The sequence below is a fragment of the Scatophagus argus genome, chromosome 4, assembly GCF_020382885.2.
Source record: "Scatophagus argus isolate fScaArg1 chromosome 4, fScaArg1.pri, whole genome shotgun sequence".
Lineage (NCBI taxonomy): Eukaryota > Metazoa > Chordata > Actinopteri > Scatophagidae > Scatophagus > Scatophagus argus.
Genome location: NC_058496.1, coordinates 17,849,617 through 17,869,588, shown reverse-complemented (window position 1 = coordinate 17,869,588; position 19,972 = coordinate 17,849,617). Strand labels below are relative to the sequence as shown.

General features: G+C 39.2%; 1 protein-coding gene across 1 annotated transcript in view; it reads right to left on the bottom strand.

The window, feature by feature from the left end:
• The window catches only part of LOC124057663 (collagen alpha-1(XI) chain-like), a 40,370-nt gene that overhangs the window by 8,341 nt on the left and 12,057 nt on the right, over positions 1-19,972 (bottom strand). The window contains exons 5-16 of the mRNA XM_046386132.1: positions 19,375-19,482; positions 18,983-19,060; positions 7,915-8,412; positions 6,703-6,747; positions 6,045-6,164; positions 3,384-3,422; positions 3,253-3,306; positions 3,055-3,108; positions 2,856-2,963; positions 2,707-2,760; positions 1,323-1,376; positions 225-269 (exon numbers count right to left, since the gene is read on the bottom strand). Coding sequence (XP_046242088.1) covers positions 225-269; positions 1,323-1,376; positions 2,707-2,760; positions 2,856-2,963; positions 3,055-3,108; positions 3,253-3,306; positions 3,384-3,422; positions 6,045-6,164; positions 6,703-6,747; positions 7,915-8,412; positions 18,983-19,060; positions 19,375-19,482 — 1,257 coding nt within the window. The remainder of the gene's footprint in view (positions 1-224; positions 270-1,322; positions 1,377-2,706; positions 2,761-2,855; positions 2,964-3,054; positions 3,109-3,252; positions 3,307-3,383; positions 3,423-6,044; positions 6,165-6,702; positions 6,748-7,914; positions 8,413-18,982; positions 19,061-19,374; positions 19,483-19,972) is intronic.

The window sequence follows — 19,972 nt, the reverse complement described above, 5'->3', positions numbered from 1 at the left end:
TCAAACAATATGTCATCCTTTTTGCAATGTACACTTTCTGTAACAAATTTGTCTCCAAGCTGAGATGAGGATATCATGTGGATTATTTCATCAGATTTGTAAAAAGCCCCTTCCAAGCCAAGACATCGTTTCAGGCTCAGGAGAACTTCCAATGACTGCTACACTTCAAGTGTAAAATGGGTTTAGTGTCCCTTTAAACAGAATTGACAAGCTGTAACACTTACTGGAGGGCCAATAGGTCCATCTTCCCCTGGTTCCCCTTTAGATCCCTGGAGGGCACACAAACATTCAAAAATGAAATCCATGAAATTTACAACCATTCTGTTATAAATATGTGTTGTTTAAAGTGACTGTTTTTTGATTGATTGAGATTAAAATTGATAATACATACTGACACGCCTCTTTATGGTTCTATTTTTCAGGCTTTGGGCTCAGCCCCTTACTTCCAGTGAAGGGAAATCTTAATGCTTCAGCATACTAAGACATTTAACATTCAAATCTACTCAATATGCTGCTATAGGCCTATGCTGCCAGGGCACACAAACATGATTCACCAAGCAGTTCCCCCACCTCCCCAGTACCATCTCTACTCCCTCATCTCTACTCCTCTTCTTCCTCTCCCCTCCTCTCGTCTGATCAGATCAACATATAATTCATTATTTTATGTCACTAACTGTGTGTCCACTTCTCCTCGTAGTTTTGTGTCTCTCCTTCCCTGTCTTTCTCTCTCTGTATCTCTGTATCAGTCCATAAAGACATGGTTGGATGAGTTTGGTGTGGAAGAACTTGACTGATCCACACAGAACACTGACCTCAACCCCATAAAACACCTTTGGGATGAACTGGAACAGAGACTGTGACTCAGGCCTTTCGCTCCAACATCAGTGCCTGACCTCACTATTGCTCTACTGCAAGAATGGGCAAAAATTCCCACAGAAACACTCCAAAATCTTGTGGAAAGCCTTCTTAAAAGAGTGGAAGGTGTTACAGCTGCAAAGTTGTCTGCACATTTAAAAAGTAGAGTCATCCCTGTTAGTGTAATGGTAAGGTGCCCCAATACTTTTGTGTGTAGCCACGCATATTTATATGTTAAATTGGATATGCAGCATTAAATGAATTTTACATTGTATAATTATATGATATGCACACAGTATTAGCGATAGCAGTGTTATTTTCAAATAATGTTCCTTTGGTTGAGCTTTAGAAGCTTTCCAGCCACTAGAGGGTGCTGCAGTCAAACATGCCAGGTATCTGCAGCTTACATAAAGGAACCGAGCATCACAGCAGAGAATGCTGATATTTACTATTTTTTTTTAACTTACCTTTTCCCCAGTTCTCCCTCTGTCTCCACTTGGTCCAGGCTCACCAATGGAACCCTACCGTTCAGGACAGAGAGAAAACAAAACGTAATGCTTTTCATAGCAATATCCTTCTTTGCACTTACTCATACCCAGAACTGTTTAGTGCAATCTGCTGGCATCTAAGCAGTGGTTGGCAATTAGACGTCTTTATTGCTACACACTGAATTGTATAATCCCAGGGCTGATGTGAGCTGTAGCACTGTACTACTCCAATGAGAATGTGAAAAGTGAAACAACCACCTCTTGTAAACATAATGAGCTCTAGAGGTGGAGTAAGTTGTTGATCTTCACCTCTGACCTAATATCAATCACAGTAGCACACTGAGTTGTGTCTGGAATTAGTCATTACTCATTACATGATGCACTATATACTGTATGTATTGTGCTTGCCTTTGTGTAGTGTGTCTGACTGTCTTGTATAAATGATTACAGCCTTGTCGACTCCAATCATTCCACAATGCATAGTAACAGTATGTAAATAAACCTAGATGCATAATAAGGATACAGAACAATGACTATTGACTATTGAATGAAACAAACAGCCATAATTGGTTTTGCCAGCAGTTATGACAGTATATAGCCCTCTACACATAAAACACTGTATTATGTGTGGTGAACGGTTACATTTTCTTACACTACATAGCTAAGCTACTGTCAATAATAATAAAGAGCTCAGAGATGTTGAAAATGTTGTCAGGAGTTTAAAAACGTTTTAAGATGACTTTAAGACATCATTAAATACAAAATGTTGATGGATCTGTCTTTATTTGTGGAATATGTGTGGTAATGGCGAACAGCGCTAACAGTGTTTCTTTTAACAACACCAACCAATCTTTGCAGCATCCTTGACCACTACTAATACTACTACCACTGCTACTACTACTAATGGTGACAATAATAATGTTAATAATGATATAAACAGTTTTGAGGTACTTATACTTTACTTGAGTATTCCCATTTAATATTACTACTACTATATTACTACTACTACTGCACTATTTCTAAAACGATAATACTGTACTTTAACTCAGTATTAAATTTGATAACTTTAGTTGCTCCTTTCAAATTCAGATCAATAACACAGAATATGATTAACAAATGAACAATGATCTATTATTATAGGTTAATATAAGACTTTATTAATCCAAGGGCAAAATTCACACATTACCCATAAATATACAGTATCAAGTAATTATAAAAGTAATGACCGTAATTAAGTAATTTAACAATTTAGTAATTTAGCTTAGTGTTTACTATAAAGACTATGTAGGTTAGCTTGAGGGACAACAGCAATAGCTTCAAAGGGAACAAGCAATTCGTCTCCTTGATTTAGTTATATGCTCACCTCATCACCTTTCTCTCCTGGTGAAGTTTCCTCTCCTTTAAATCCTCTGGGACCCTGATGAGAAAACAAAAACAACTGCAAATATTACAGAATGATGTAATGCACTGAGTGACAATTTCTATCTGAATGAGAGTACTGGCTGTTCTGACCTTTAGCCCAGGTGGTCCTGGTGGTCCACGATGCCCATCCACTCCTGGACTGCCATTCCTGCCCCACCTCCCTGCACTGCCAGGGACACCCTTTGGCCCAGGGTTACCCTGACACACACATACAAACACAAGATATTAGGTCATCATGTATAATACAGCTACTGAAATTAGAGAAAGAATTTTCAATTTCAATATTCACCATGTCTCCTCTGTGTCCGGGTATACCTCTATGCCCTGAATCTCCAGGAATACCCTGGAGATGACATTATAATAGCATTAAAAATACTTGACAAGATAAAGTAAAAAAAAAAAGAAGATGGGAGGAAAAAGCAGAAAAAATAGATAAAAATAGAAAAACTCAAGCACATCATATGAGCATGAAGGGTGTTAAACTCACTGGAGGGCCAGGTTTACCCATTTCACCCATGGGTCCGGGTGGGCCGGGCGTCACCTCAAGAGCAAGGATAAATATAAATTAGTAACTTACTCTTAGTATCTCAGAGCCATTCGTCAAACTGATCTACTCACCGGCCAGCCAGCTCTGAGCATTTGATAGAAGGTTGATCTCTGGAAAAATAAGCAATCACAATAGGAATTGAAAATTGTATATTTAATGTGCTCACTTACTAAATAAAATAATTACAGGAAGGATAATAACTGGAGGTAAACAGGGCAGTTAAATCAGTCAGTGTGGCAGTTTACCATGGAATAAAATACAGGCATGAATATTTCACAGAGGCAGAGGCACATGTTAACAAAAGTCCACTGCATACCTACCGCTATACACCACTGCTCTGAGCTAAATACTAACATGCGCATGATAATATGCTCAATGATGTGTACTATCTATCATATTCACTTTTTAAGTTCGGTGGATCAGCATGTTAACATTTGTCACTTAGCACAAAACACAAAGTAGACCAGCAGCTGATGGGAATGTCCTTTCTGTTGCAATTCATCAATCAAAGTATCAAACAAATGAAAATTGTGATCTGCGGGTGGTGCTTCATGAAAAGTCACAAAATATTACCAAAGTCATCAGAAATCGCCATCTGGAAAAGAAACATGAATGTCCCAAATTTAATGGCAGTCCTTCTGTTAAGTTGCTCTTTTTTCCTTTCTCTCCCCTCTTTCCTGTTTCTACTTCCAATGGGTCAATCAACCACATCAATCAACAGCCTTTTTAAGACCGGTCTCTCCTCTCCACCATCCCCTGATTATCCTGCTGTTTTAGTGGTATCCTCATCAGCTCGCCTAGTAAGTTATTCCCCGTGAAGACTGATTCTGGCTTTACCTTGTCTTGTTTTCTTGCCCTGTCTAGGTTCACCTGCCCACGTTCTACCTCTGTGTTTGTGAAGGAACTCTGCTCAGCTCTTTGGATTTCCGCTGGGGGATACTGAGGCCACGTGCACTCACACAATATGTCCACCTCATATTAACTTAGTCAGAATACCTTTTTGTTAGCTAGCCTTGTTTCATCTTCTGTAAGAAGACCTCCCTAAGTTCAGTAAACACTGGTATTTTTCCCAGTCCTGATTTTCTCTTCCCTGATCAAATCATTGCACTTCAGAGTGAGGCACAGCACACTTGTCTTTTCTATCTTTCACTGTAGCTCTGCATCAGGATTTAGGTAATCAATACTATAATGTGATGATGAAATTTCTTCATCCTGTTACACCACTAACTTAACACATTTGGCTCTAACACTTTAATTCTTGTAACTCTTAAGATGGCAGATGGAGCCAAAAGACCGTATGTGATAAAGTGTTGAGAGTACCATGCAGTGGATCTTGTAGTGCTCTGATGGTTTTTAAGTGAGACTGTTCAGCGCTTGCTGTCACTGCACTCTGAAAATCAAGAGAAGTGCCGTCAACTCCAGCACACAGGAGTCCTTCTGGATTATTACACCACCCAGCTTGCCGGCTCCAGGTCATATTTGTCTTGGCGATAGTGCTGCAGTGGAGGTATGAGTGGAGCCCAGCCAACCCTGTCAAGGTGAAACGCATCTTGGCGGAGAGGCCTGGACCTCCCTTAAGTCTCATTGTGTCTCTGAGGACGGAGCAGTGAGAGCCTTCAGTGTACTCTGAGAGAACGGCAACACTGAGGCCTTTCACAGCCAGCTCGACCCAGCTCGTATAGCTGGTCAGAAAGCAAAGCACAGGGCCTGACCCAGGCATGAGGTCTGGATGGGCTCCAGTTACAATGCTTGGCAGACACTTCAACTTTCATTACAGTCTATGAGAGCACAGAGAGCTGTGGCCATCTAAATGCACTGTCGACACACTGGGAGAGGATTACTCAGCCCTGCCTGAAATAGAAGCCCAGTTCCATGTGATCATCATCTATATAAAATCATTGCATAAGCTCTGTATGTGTTCCGTATATGTCACTGATATCAAAGGAAAACTGTATGACTCTAATTTGATCCTCACATTGTCAAGTTTTCACATAAATCAAAGGATAAGTATGGGTCAATATATCTTGATGTCTTGGGCAGTTTTGCTCTGTTCAGTTTTAGTGTTAAACAGAAAGAATTATGACTCAACTAACTTCACATACCATGCAGTGAGACACCATTGCTCTATTTCAGGTGCATTCATACTGCCAAATAAAATGGTTTAGATCATCTGGATAAATTGTTGGCTTGCCTGACTGTCTCTCACCTTATATCAAGGACTATCATTATTATCATCATTATTATACTATCATTATAGTTATTTTCCCTGTATCTTCAATTTCAAGAGATGGTGTACTTTTCATAGACAAAGTCTGCTTTTTACTGAAGTTGACTTCAGGACATAAGGTTTTCTATGTGGGAGTGCCAAACCTGTGACTCTTCTATAGACTGCTGCCACTGTGGCATTGGCATCACCATGCTGGTTTATATGTGTTCACTGAACTGTACAAATTTAGAAATTCTTATAGCTACTATATTAACTAAACAAGTGTTTTTAATCGCAGATGGCTGGTTGGGAATATTGTGGTATTGTGGTATGGGGACAGGGTGACATTAGCAGTCAAGAATAGACAAACGTTGAGAATGTTGGTCTGAGACAACCTCAAGGGTACAAATGAACTAAAAAGGATGTTGACTAGGACTTTGTAATGGTGCTACAGCATGGTCCAAATCCTCAGAGTTCAGCGCAGTTCCAGATGAATTGCAGTGAGGATGTGTGCAGTTAGATTTACCCTAAAAGCAGTCCAGTCCTCCTCAGAGTTCCTCCATAGGTAGAGAGTGGGAAGTCCTGGATGTCCTGGAGGTCCTGGATCCCCTCTCCTCCCATCCATGCCTGGAATACCTTGAGAGCCCTGGAAGAGAAAAAGGAAAATGATGTGCAGTTCATTAATGTAAAAAATGAGAAAATATGCTAGACGCTTGATTTTCCCTGGTACATTAAAAGCTGAAGCAGAGTTGTACTGAGCTTCATGTCTCAAGAACAGAATTAATTTAGTGTTATGTGAAAAGTCCTGTGAACTGCATCTCTCATAATACACCTCAAACACACAAGACCGACTGCATGTGGTTTCAGTCAGTGTTAAACGAGACAACTTCGCTTATTCTGTTGTTATGCTGCTAGGTGTGTAGTCTCATTAAAGAGAGGTAATTTGGGAAATTAAATTAAACAACAACAGGGCACCTTTTCATGGAGTAGGTTAAGGGGAGTTAGCAGGATAACTTTGCTGAGTAACATCTGGAGATCGAGTGAGAACTTTTACCCGTTGTCCTGTGAATTCTGTAAACCTGCTTGCTGGACCAAAGTTCATATTCAAAGAGCTTCATAACTGATATGTATAACTGTTCAAAACCAATCATTTCATTCTTATTTAAAAATACAAAACTGCTTACCTTATCACCTTTAAGTCCAATATAGCCTTCTTTTCCAGCGCATCCCTATAAGAACAATATGGCATTGAGGTATTTTTACCATATGTATATGTATACAGTTTATTGGCAACAAATAGCAAACCTGCTGTCTGGCATCATCTACAATGTGATGCTTTTACAAGGATAAGGTCACTGTGGTCTCTTCAAAACATTATTAATGCAATGTGTTTTGAAAGCAATCTTTCTACCCTGCAATTTTATAAGTTGAATAAAAACCAGTATGAGTCAATTTCACGTGGGTTGATGCAACCACATTGTTTGTACAGAATATCCCTAACCTCCACTTACAACCAAAATATGGGCCCATTTAAGAGAGGCAATTTGAGAAATTACATAAGCCACTCCAGGGAAACTTGCTGTATTGAAAAAAGAAACAGTTTATCCCACTACTGATATTTTGGTACCACCCAAAGTGAAGTTTGCAGCCCCCCCACAGTTCCAGGAAAGGCTGAACATGAACAGTTGAACATTCTGTAAAGTTTGCTCACAAGAGTGTGATCAGAAATCCACCTCTCAAAAGAAAAAAAATAAAATAAACACAAATTGTTGTTTATACATTTCTATATGACTGTGGATTAAACAAATGAGATACAATTTCTTTATTAGTGAGCCTTGAAAGTGGTGGAAAGTGTATTTTTGAACTTTGGATAGAGAAAGGCTAACTGTTTTCCTGTTTCCTGTCTTTATGCTAAGCTAGGCCGACTGCCTCTACTTTACACACAGACTGAGATTGATCTGTATCACCTCATGTCACTCTGAAAAAGAAAAAAATACATGTATTTCCCAAAATGTAATATTTTTTTTAACTTAAAATTAGCATAGCCTTACCTTCACATGTTTGCAATGTGCTCAAGTGCAAAAAGACAAAATATGGACTATGTCAGGGGGATCAAAAAGCTGAAGGTTGTTTATCTTATCTGTAGTGTTCAGTTATTTCAAGATATATGTGAACCTTTTAAAAATTCGGTCAGAACACATTTTTGGTGTTGGTCTTGCTGACAACTAAAAAAAGCTAGAATAACATCAGCCTCATCTTCTAAGATAATGTCCTCAGTTACATTCTATATTTACAGTTTAAGATTAACAATAACGGTTTATGATTTAAACTATATCAAAAAAGGTTCCCTAGAGTAATGTGTCTTATTAATTCTACCCTGAAAAGAGAGAGCTTACTCTTCTTCCCTCTGGTCCTACTGGGCCAGGAGGCCCTTTGTGGACTCGGTAGATTCTCTGGTCAGATCCATAGATAATGTTCCCTGCTCCAGCGGCAGGTTCAGATGGCAATGACTCCTTAAGCTGCAGACTCGAATACTGGCCCTCCTCGTTGTTTCTTAAAACATTGTTTGTCTCCAGTTGTCCTTTAGAAGCCATTGATGGTATCATGTTCTCATCCATCAGTAAGGTGACATTATGAGCTTTTATCTCAGACACTTGCGTCAGTGAATCAGGAAACGCTAAGCTGACTTCAGTATCGAAGTTTGCAGCACTTTTTTCTATGACATTTTCATTTAGCATCCGGACGTTTGGAGAGGATTCAGTGCTCCGAAATCTTCCGTCTTCATTGTTAGTGGGCGACATGATGTGATGTTCATCAACAAATATAAAGCCATGACTTTGATCTGTAGCATCTTGATGGTTGTGGTCCAGGGGGTTTCTCTCAGACAGGTGATCCTGAGAGGACAGAGGAAAGAAAGAGCAATCACAAAGCTGTGTCTTCAACATCAGATATGTAACTCTGGAAAATAGATAGCAAAAGTGGAATAGGCTGAGAAGCAGATGCAGTAAGTAGGTTGCATTAGCATCCCTTACATTCACTCTAATTAAAGGCAGTGCTCTCTACTCATTGCCTTATTGTCACTGCTGCCAAAAATGTCAAGTTTAAGGGCCCAGAATGTCTGCTGCCTTGTTCAGTAAATACTGAGTACAGTAAACTGACTGTCCGTATTAAAGAGGAGAGTATAAACAAAGGTAAAGTGTGGACACACTCTACAGGATTTCTCTGCCCATACTGCCCAAAAAGATCCAAAATTTAAGTTCTCCCAGATGAGAACCTGACTCTTTTGCCACACCACCCAATTTAAAATGCAGCAAAATATCCCAAAAACTGCTGGACAAACCTGTGGTGGATATTCATCGTCCAGCCTTGCCCACGAAGAACATGTGTGTATGACATGACATGGTATCTTAAAAAAATGTGGTAATGTGTGGATATTCACGATCCACAGAGGATGATTTGTAATCCTGTTGGTGATCCCCTGACTTTTCCTCTATCTTTTTCACTTTGGGCTGAAAATTTACACTTGTGCACAAAAAATATAAACACATAATGGTTGGTATACAATGAATATATTCAATTTCAATTTCAATTCAGTTTATTTATATTGCGCCAATTCACAACAAAAGTTATCTCAAGACACTTTGCAATCAGAGCAGATCTAGGCCAAACTCTTTAATTAAATTTATATATGCTCTCCAAATGATGATTTTCCTTTATTTCTGTGGAACAAATACTGCTGTTTAAAAGTAAAAATTCAAATTCATATTCTAGAAAACAAGTCACCATGGACATGTGGTGACAGAACTCAAAAAACTGGCAGCATCATGGTTTTCGAAGCAGGTCACTAATCCGGGTCTGCTGATAGACTTCAAAGACAACCTGCGATGCTCAGCTGAGTGGCATAAACAGTGGCAGAACACAGAGGCAGTACAGCCATGTTAATATTCTACTTATTCAGCAGCACACAATGCTCCTTTATCCTTGACAATCTGCCATTGTTGCTCCAGCTCTCCCAGCAAGCAGATACTTGATTGCTCTGCACCTGAGCCTATTTGTCCAGCTAATCTCCTCCACACTGCTCATCACTGTTCCTCTGACAGACTGGGACCAACATATGAAATATCTGAGAATCAAAAACAGAGCAAATCCTAAACCAACACTAGCGGAAAGACCATGACCACACTGAAGCTGAGGAGGTATGCGACACACAGAAACCAAATACACTATGTTTCTATAGAGATTCCATAGAGTAATATGGGATCTTTGCAGAGACGGTTCAGAAACAAGAAGGTTCATTTCCTGTATCCATGTCACGTGGGGTTCACCACTGCCCAGCCCCTTTTCAATGGTAAATGGTTCTGATGGTTTTGCCCAGTAGTCACCAAAGTAAATACTGGACCAGTCTTTGATGGCCCACATATCTTCTGAACATTCTGACAATTAAATGATGGAGAACCTGTCTCTGCCTCAGCAATACACTCTTACAAGATCAGATCTGGAGATCTGTAGGGTGTGTATTAAGTCAACAGGTAAAAATGAGTCACAAACATTTCATTTTTGACTGTAGTCTGGCTCAGTTTGTAATGGGTCATCTTTTGGTATAGAGCACCTTTGATCTTAGTTGTGTCAATGCTTGTATATATATTTATCATATGGGTGAGTCTGATCAGTAACCACATACAAAGCATCATGATAAAACACAATGCAATGTTCATGTTCATACATGCTCTTGGCTGTAGTTATTACTTTGATGTCTTAAATTGGGGATTTCAGGTTCCAATCTTAAAAATAGGCCTGTCTGTATTATGCCTACTTGTTAGGATTTGACTGACTTACGATGCTGACAAATAATACAAATTTGAACAGAAATCAGCAGAAGCTGAGAGACACTGGGGCATATTCGCTAAGTGTAGATTGGATTAAAACAGGCTGGTTTACTCATGTACTGTGAGCGATATGTGTATCAGAGATCTGTATAAGGCACACAGGACACAGAATAACCAAAAAATTTTTGGCATGTGATCCATTGACATTTACATTGCTGTTGTATTCACTGTTGCTGGTTCGGCATCAGCATGGGGTGACAGCAACTGTAAATTCCAAATTGTCTTAATAATCTAGTGGTAGCATTAACACATTAAGCTGAATGTTGCTTTGAATCTGATGAGAACTGAATGCAATGTTTGTTTCAAGCTATGGAAAATGACCAACAGTATACTGCGATAAGTATATAGAGCATATAAAGAAAGGTTTCATTTAAGGCAAAACTGGCATGGGCAACAATGAATTAAGCCATCTATACATCTGGGTAAGGAAATGATCTCTGTTGAACTACACAGCTGGGCAAACATTCCATCATGTGGAGCTATACATAAAAATCAGGGTGGTTTTGCAGAATCACCAAGCTGAGGATTTTGCTGGAGGGTTGCGCACAGAGATGTGTGGAGGGAAGTCAAGAGGTGTTGTTGTAGATACTGTTGTTTTGCTTGGATGGAGAATTTCCGGCACCAAGTTTTCACACCAGCTCACATGCTCTTGCTCTGAGCATGCTGTTTTAGATCATCAGAGAACATCTGATCAATTGCACATATGTGCTGGCAGGGAGCAACGTGCTTCATATGGATTGATTTCAATCATCCTCTATGAATACAAGACTTGCTGGAGTATTAAGAGTAGTAAGTAGTAAGAACCATTACAAAATCGCTAAATTAACTCCAACTTGGCAAGAACAAGCATCAATCCATGGCAGTACAATGATCAGTACAGGTCAGCTCACTGAAAGTCTCCTTCTGACTCACTGATATTAACTCAACCTGCATCCCTACACTTTCTATTAACACTCTGACCCATCCCTTAAAGTACATACCATATCTGCCTGTTGCCCATCAACAGTCAGCCCCATGTGGAGAGGGTCCTGCAGCCAAAGGAAGCACAGCACGCAGGTTAACGTAATCCACATGTCTTCAATCACTGTAGCAGTACTCAAGTCAAGCAGAGTCCACAGCCCATATGCAGTGCACTGGCCCTGTCAGAGCAGGAGCTGCAGGCTTTTCCCCTCCTCCAGCTGTCCCTCACAGACCCAACAGAGACACACCCTGGACTCTGTTGCCTTACACAGTAAATGCTGCTACACCCCAAACTATTCAATCAGCCCTGAGGAGAATGGATGCTTATCTTATGTACACAGGAAAGATACTGCTGCTGTCACATCAAAGCCTTGTGACATACTGTTATCTCCATAAAGTTGAGGAATTTTAAAACCGCTTTCCCTACTGGCATCATTCCATGTATGTTAAAATCAAATCATCCGTGACCCACTGCAGGATCAAAAGGTAAATGGATACAGGCAGAGAAACAGACTGTAAAGCAAAAGATCCAACTAAACAGAATACCATCAAAATGTCAAATATGAGAGTATACTAACTTCTGAAAGATGAAAAACGTGAAAAACAAACATTATGAAAATAAAAACATCTAAATCATTGTGATCCATTGACATGTATATAGTTGTTGCATGTTGTTGGGCATTGTTGCTTGTTCTTAGCTGTACATCTATTTTTATCTCTCTCTTGTAATTTGCTCTTGGAACTGTTAGTAACACTGAGAGTAACTTAAAACCAGAGGCAAATTCTGTGTACAACTGACAAATAAAGCTTCTCTGATTCCTTAAATTAAAACAAAGCTTAGTTTGAGCATAGCTGCGCAAGCTAAAATGTCACGCTCTGCAGCAGTTTGATGGTTCACTTAAAGGGTCGGTTCACCCAAAAGTGAAAAATCTCATTCTCTACTCATCCCCATGTTGATGGAAAGTAAGGTGAAGCTTCTTAGGCCACAAAATACATTTGCTTCACAACAAAACCGAATGGAAGCATTCTCCTAAACAACTCAAGAAGAACTATTGAAATTATATATTTCTCAGACTTAAATTTATTGTGTTTTTTTTAAAACATTTAATGTACCCAGAATATCTGAACCTTATTTACAGTTGTTTACAGTTGTTAGCAACACTTGCTTTCAGCAAGTTTCATTACATTAGCTGGCATCAAACATAATTAGACAATTTTCCATAATAATATATTGTTAAAGGGATTATCAGTGGTCTCCAGAAGTTTTTCATGTAATATGAGGCTTCCTAGGATAAAACCAGAGAAACATCTTACTAAGGGTAATTTGATTTATATAGAAAAAAAGTTTAGAGGAGACCTACAGCAGCCTAAATCAAAGCACAGTGAGTGCTGGGGTCCTCAGAGGATTTGAACAGTGGGATCAGAGGTAAGAAAGAGAAACTACATCAGCTACAGTCAGAGTGAGGGGATCACATTGAGGGTGTTTCTCGTGAATGAGGCTTTCATTGCTTGACTATATATTGTGTTTAAGAGTGAAATCCCTTAGCAAATAAACTGCTTTAAGTCCCATCACAAATATACACAGTCTAACTATACGAGCTCTATTGGGTAACTCTGTCAACACAAGTCCAATATATATGACATGTGGTTTCTATTACAACACAGGTCTAGGACATGATTGGTTTTCTCATGGAAGGTTTATGTCAGGTGTGAAAAGGACACAGACTCAACGTTGTAATAATGTTTCTTGTCTCACACTCTGTATTCAGCCGAAGCTGGCTTCACCAAATTACAGGCCAGAGTATGATCTGAGGTCTAACTGGGCTGATGATAGAAAAGTGCTGCCAACTGAAAGGAGCACAGACATCTGGGATACAGCGCACTATGTCCTGTGCCAAGAAATGACAAGTAGAGCTCAGAGCCTTGACTCATACCATTGTACATATGCTAACAGATTTGCACTACATTTTTTTCCCTGCTCAACCTTTCTTTGGCTACACTCGCAATCAAGGCCTTCACGGTTCATTGTGAATGTTTCTGCGTAGTCTAAAACGTAACGCTCATCTGATTACTACTGTACAGTAACAACTTTAGAAAAAACAAAGCTTCCTTTAAACTTTGGTGGTTGGCTATGGTTTAGCCTATATAAGGTTGATTTGTCATCATTGTCAGGAAAATTATGACATCTGAATGATATTAAATTTACATAATGGCATCTAAATCTTAGCCACAGCAGCGCTTTGAGCTAGCGTAGAATGCTCATCATGTTCAGTTTACCATGATGACATTTGCTAACCAACTGGTCGGGCAGCAGTCATTTAGGCTCATCAGGGGAGGTGGCAGCAGTGTGCAGAGTGCAGAGACAAAAAGCTACAGTTTCCAGCAGCTTTCAGTCTGTGCAGGAACTCACAGTAGCACTCAAATCCTGATCAATCTGATTTATTAAAATGCTATATCAGACCCATCTATCAGTTTGTACACAGACTGCAGTTGTTTTAATTATTACAGTGTAGCCTATTAAAATGGCATACTAGCAATCTGTGTTTTCTCACAGAATCATATCACTTTGGTGCTGTATAGAAAACAGCTGAGCAGACTTATTCACAGTCAAACATGGAGGGACGAAACACTACATGACAGCTTTCGTTATTGATCTGTCAGATCAATGTCAATGTCAGATCTGGTTGTCAAATCCGGACAGATGTTATTTTAACGATCCTCACATCACACTTATAACATGAGTTAGTGCTAGATAATTCAACAGTTGAATCAGTCCAATGTTAATATAGGCCTTCCCTCACAATTATGATGTAACGTATGCATATTATAAAATGAATGTATCTGTTTTTCCAAGCATTACTTACTACTAAACTTTTACTGGAACACTTTGTGAAACTGAACTGTCTGAAATATTGTCTCTAATTCATGTTACTGTCAGATTAATAACTAAAATATTTACTCCTTTATTTTGTCCTTAAATTTGTTCAAACTTAAAGATTTCAAGTTTGCCTTCAAATACCAAAGAGCCATAAACATGGCATGGACTGAACTTAAGGCATAAAGATTTATGGGACAACCTCAAAAGATGAGTAAAGTGAGACCAGGTGGATTTAACTTCCAGTTAACCCATAAATGGGGACGTCATCCATGAAAACATGAAAACCTCTTTGACCAACCCTGTTTGATGTCCTCACATCTTTGCTATACTGTGATGGCAGACCATTTACTGACAAAAGGAGCAAAAGGACCAAGGCTTATTGTTCTGCAAACATGCAAGTCCACAAACCTTCATAATACAGAACTGAAGCAGCCAGTCTGTAAGTAAGTGTACATTTAAAAAAAATGTAAATGTACACTTACAACACCTGTCCTGAGTGTTGATTTAGATTTGTCCACAAAATAAACAGAATAAGACTCAAGTAAGTATGTACATAATAATCGACAGCACACATACACTTGTAAAGAATGGAACGTGAGTCTCTGCTCAGAGCATGCTGAGAGACTAATCGACTGGTACCCAACCCTCCAAGGTGTTGCAAGATATGTTTGACTTGCAAGATGATTATTAAGACAAGACAGAAGACAAAACTATGTTTTGGTAACTTTGTATTGGTTTACCTTTCTAAAAGTTTCTGAAAACATCCATCCACATGTGCATCAAGCCATGTTAAATAAAACCAGAGCATATTCATATTCTGCTATAGAACACAGAGCTCATACAGCATGAGGGCTGGGTCAAATATGTATTTCAGACTGGTCATAGACTGGGACTATGTATATTTTATATACTATATTCCATATATTCGATAAACATCTTTTTCTTATTAGTCAGATCATTAAAATGATTTGCCACAATAAATACCTTAACAAGAAGCACGAAGCAACACATTTATTAAAATCAATTTGTTTCCACTTTAAATTGTTGTGCCTCATCGCTATGTTTAATTATGTGCATCATATGGAATAGCACTCAATTTCACTATATTTTGCACAGTACAATGACAATAAAGGCCTTCTACTACTTCTACTTCTGATTGCGCCAAATTTAATACTTCCCTGAGCTGGAACATATTCAATCATTTTCAGTTATTTGGAGCTTCTCAAACCTTAGCAGAATCCTGCATTTCTGTTGATCTGCTGAGGGGCTCAGGGTTGTATTGGGCTATCACAGGAATTATTATCCAGTGCACCGGAAAAGCTTTTGACCTGACAACATATCTGTCATTCTGACTAACCTCTACACAGCTGGGGTGGAGCCCAGGGGTACTAATGCAAGTCTCAACAGCCTAAAACTACAAATCAACACCAAGGACACAGATATAAACAGCTAAACAGAGGTCATGCACCCTGACTCTCATAAAGGAGTTTGTGATAATTGTTTTAATTATTGCAACAACAAAATGCTATTCTGTGGATGAAATTTCATTAAGCTTACAAAATGTTCACCTTTAAGTTGGACTGTACCAGAGAGCTCTGGTCTCATTTAGGGCAGTTTGTGGCAGTGTTGTGTTTGGCTTGCATTAACCTGTTCTTTGTATCCACCTATATTTCTGTAAGCATTAAACAAACTCAAAGGGTTTTTCCTGTCATCAATGTGCTGCTTTTATTAACTATATTAAAGTGACTTTTTCTGCTTCACATCTAACAGTGAGGCCATTCACTTAAAGAAAAGGCAGCTGCTTCAAATAATGAATGATATGATGAAGATTCAATACCAAAAGCTATAGTTTCACTGAAGGTTTTACACAAATAATCACTTTCAGCACTGCCAAGGTGTATTTACTGCCTTAAAGTAAACATATTCCGAATCAACAAGATACTGATATTCATGAATATTCATGGTGATCTTCTGACCTTTCTTCAAGTCAGCAGGGCTTCAGCTTTTAAATCTTAAAAAGATCATGGGAAAGGGACACAAATCTAAAAGAAACTGAGCAAAGTACCATTCACTATATCCACCAACAAGTATGTCTGTACTAATTTGCATGTTTAATTCATACAAAAAAATTCTACACTTTATGGTTTGGGGGTTATGTGATGGACTATTTTTTGCATGGCAGCAGTGACTTCCTGGATCCTGGAGTCTTGTTGCGAGGTTACCAGGCAACCAGTTGTGGCTCCAGGCTGGTGGTAGCTTTATATTTACTATAGAGTTATACGAGTGACGTCGACCCTTGATTTCATTTGACTCTTAGCAAATAAGTGTATTTCCAAAAATGTTGAACTATTTCTTCAATGAAAATGAGTCTTTATGAAGAACACTTTGTGACCTTTGTGTAAAGGAATGTGGTACCTCTCACCACAGTGGCAGCTGGCAGTAGGAGATCAACAGAAGACAATAGAAAACTATACGTGATAAAATAATCGCACAGCAATGTCTACTTTTGGCTAATCAAGTGATTTTTTGCATTAACAAAAGGGTCAAATGAGTATGCATGGGTATGTACGTACTATGTAATGAGAGGTGGGGGGGGGGTCGCCTGCATCAACATGGTCTAAGGCACTTTTTTAAGTTTGATTTAGATGTGTGCAAAAGTTGGTTCCTGATGTGTAAGTAAGTGAAGTAACACACTACATATCAAGGTACTGCATCACACAGTTCCAAAAATCAAATAATAATGAAAAGGGACTAATTATCTGCTATGTTCAATAGTTTGTAAAAGGGTTAATGTAATCAAATATAATGGAGGAACAGTAATGCCAATATAAAGAGTATTATAAAATCTGGGCAACTTAATATCAGGTCACAGTATGTATTGTCATATCCTCCAACCCTAGGCAGCAGTGTTAACAACAACCTGAACAAAAATTCAGAAAATAGCATTATTATTCTTGCTGACTAGTAGGCTATTTCATAAGAGGGAATGAATAAGTATGTCTGGACATCAGAACCGCCACTTTAACCCCCCACTGAAGAACACACGCCTTTAAATGAAGCAGTCATGTCTAAAAGGGACTATGAAGTGCAGTGAAGGGAAAAAATAGATCAGTGCAAGCACATCTTTAATCATCCACTTTCTCCTCGCAGATTTTCCCAACCCACATAACCGTCTGAACCACGAACCTTCAGACTCCCACCACTCTGAAAAGTACGTCCTCTGTTGAGCACGGAAAGTTGGCAAATATCAGTTGAGTGTGGATAGAGGCAGCACTGAGGATGCAGCTTGAAGAATCACTAATGAATGAACACAGGGCCAAACCATAATTCTCCTGAGGGTGGGTTTATCAGAGCCAACACATCCTTCAGCATTTGCATATTAACACACAAGACATACTGCTGTCATGCACTCAGTGCTGTACAGGCCTTGTTTTCATGCTGCTAATGAAATACTACACTTCCCCATTAGGAAACATAAAGTCAGACCTTCAGAAGAACAAACTACAAATCAGTAAAAGGAGTTTAGTTTCTGTTGTAACTGACTTCACAGAACACACTTCAGGCCATTCATTCGCTATTTCCTCCATCTGACACTTCTCACTTCTCAGCACTCACTGTGTTAAAGGCATTATTCCTGCAGTAACAGATGTACTATAGAAGCACATGTTGTGAGCAAACACAGCACCACTATCCACATATGAGCCATCACACAGGCAGGACTCAAACCTAAATCAGCATTTGACTGAATGAATACAATCCATTCCATCAACTTTGACATAAAACGTGGATGACTTGCAATTTTCTACTTCTGAACTCAGACAAAACTTGAGTTGTAGTGCTGGGCCCTGAATATCTTAGAAACAAATTATAGGCTTAGACTGCCGGGGGATCTGCCACAATGCACTGAGCTCTCTCTTCCTGTCCCTCTCCTTTGTGCTTTCTCTTCTCGCAGGTTCCCATGGATCATGTTTGGACCTTGTAGGAATGACCACAATTACAGCTGGTTGGTACAGCAAGAACAATAATCCAAGGCAGGTTTAAGGTGTGTCACAGATGTGGTTCTTTTATTCATCCATCTTGGCAAACAGCACATAGTCATCAGAACAGCAACAACACTCATGTTGTTAAAATGGCGCCTATATATAGTGTGTCTCAGCTAATGACCCTGGAAGATACCACCCACAGAAATCCACTGCCTGCCAACGTAAGTAACCCACCATTTTATATATACATATATAAACATATTCAGTAACCTATACACACCCATTTACATCAACTATTACTAGAAAACAAACACACCTAAGTCACCTTACATTTGTTGTATTACACTGCACACATATCCATCACCCCACATCAATTCAGACTTGGTTTTCCCCTGGAACTATAAAATCTGTGTCCGTTGCCTGGGGGAGCCACAGCAACTATCAGCGAAGTCAAAGTCAGACCCGAAAAAGAACAATAAATATAATGATAAATATTCAATAAATATATCCATATAAATGTGTAAACAAGCAATGTGTTAAAATGTATTGCGCAAATCTTCAATAAAGTGCTGTTGCTCTTAAAGTGCCTGTGCAGTTATTAAAGTGCATATGTAGTCATACTCAATCTACATACTCAAGCTATATGTGCAAGCCAGGTGACGATGTACCCGTCGTCACAGACGTCCTCCTGTGGTCCTGCTTGACAGCAGTAAGCAGTGAAAGTCAGCAGTGCACACACTTCTTACTGTGGACTCACCCACTGTGAGGACTCCTTATCAGCAGATCCCTCTGCACTGTTAGATGACTCATGGGACCTGGTACCAGAATACATGTTCTAAATGAGCAAAGAGAGGAAGATGTAATACATAGATTTACAATGTTAAAACAATAAATTCAAGCAGCACATACCCAGGTTAAAGCCCAGGTCTCGTGTTACTTTGAATTTCATAATTTAAAATACAACTGATAACTTAGAGTTTAAGGAAATTACTGTTTATTCCAACTTGGCTCTTACTTTTGCACATTATTTCATTAGACTTGACAAAGAGTCACAAGAGCCACAAAGGAGATTGATCTGTTTTCACAGGCTGAGTAGTCTCCCTTATGAATGCAACTTGATGTGTATGAAGTTCAGTGTGACCCTCCTACCCGGAATGCGTTAGAGGCTGCTGGGTTGCAGCTGGGCCGATGAAGAGTACAGTGATCTCTGGCAGCGTCTGGATCCCCCATCACAAAGGTCAATTGTCTCACAGCACCCTGAGGACACCAATAGAAAGAAAAAGTTATAGACCAAAGGCACAGGAAGCCCCTCCTTTAACCTACCTCTCACTATATACACTCCACTTTACACATAAGTCAAGGTCAGGAGGTTTAAGTTAGGACATGGACCAATGCCCATGCAAAATCACTTTTGCCAGAATCTTTTGTTGCTGACCATGACTTGAAGTGTCACTGCTGAGCAGTCACTCAGGTCATATCACTTAATGCAGACTCTTTCACTGAATACTGAAAGAGCAGCCATACACGAGAAGTGCATATCAGCAGTGAAGCCAACAGTGTTATTAAACTCTGGAGCCCTTAAATTCACCTCAAATACAGAAGAGATTAAAAAGATGTCATGTTCAAATTAAGTACAGTTCAGCTATGACAGGTTTTTATCAACAATGATCAGCTGTAGAAAGTAGCACGTTTACAGTTAGATATTAGCTAGTCAGATATAGATAGTTAGATATTTCATTTCACTCAA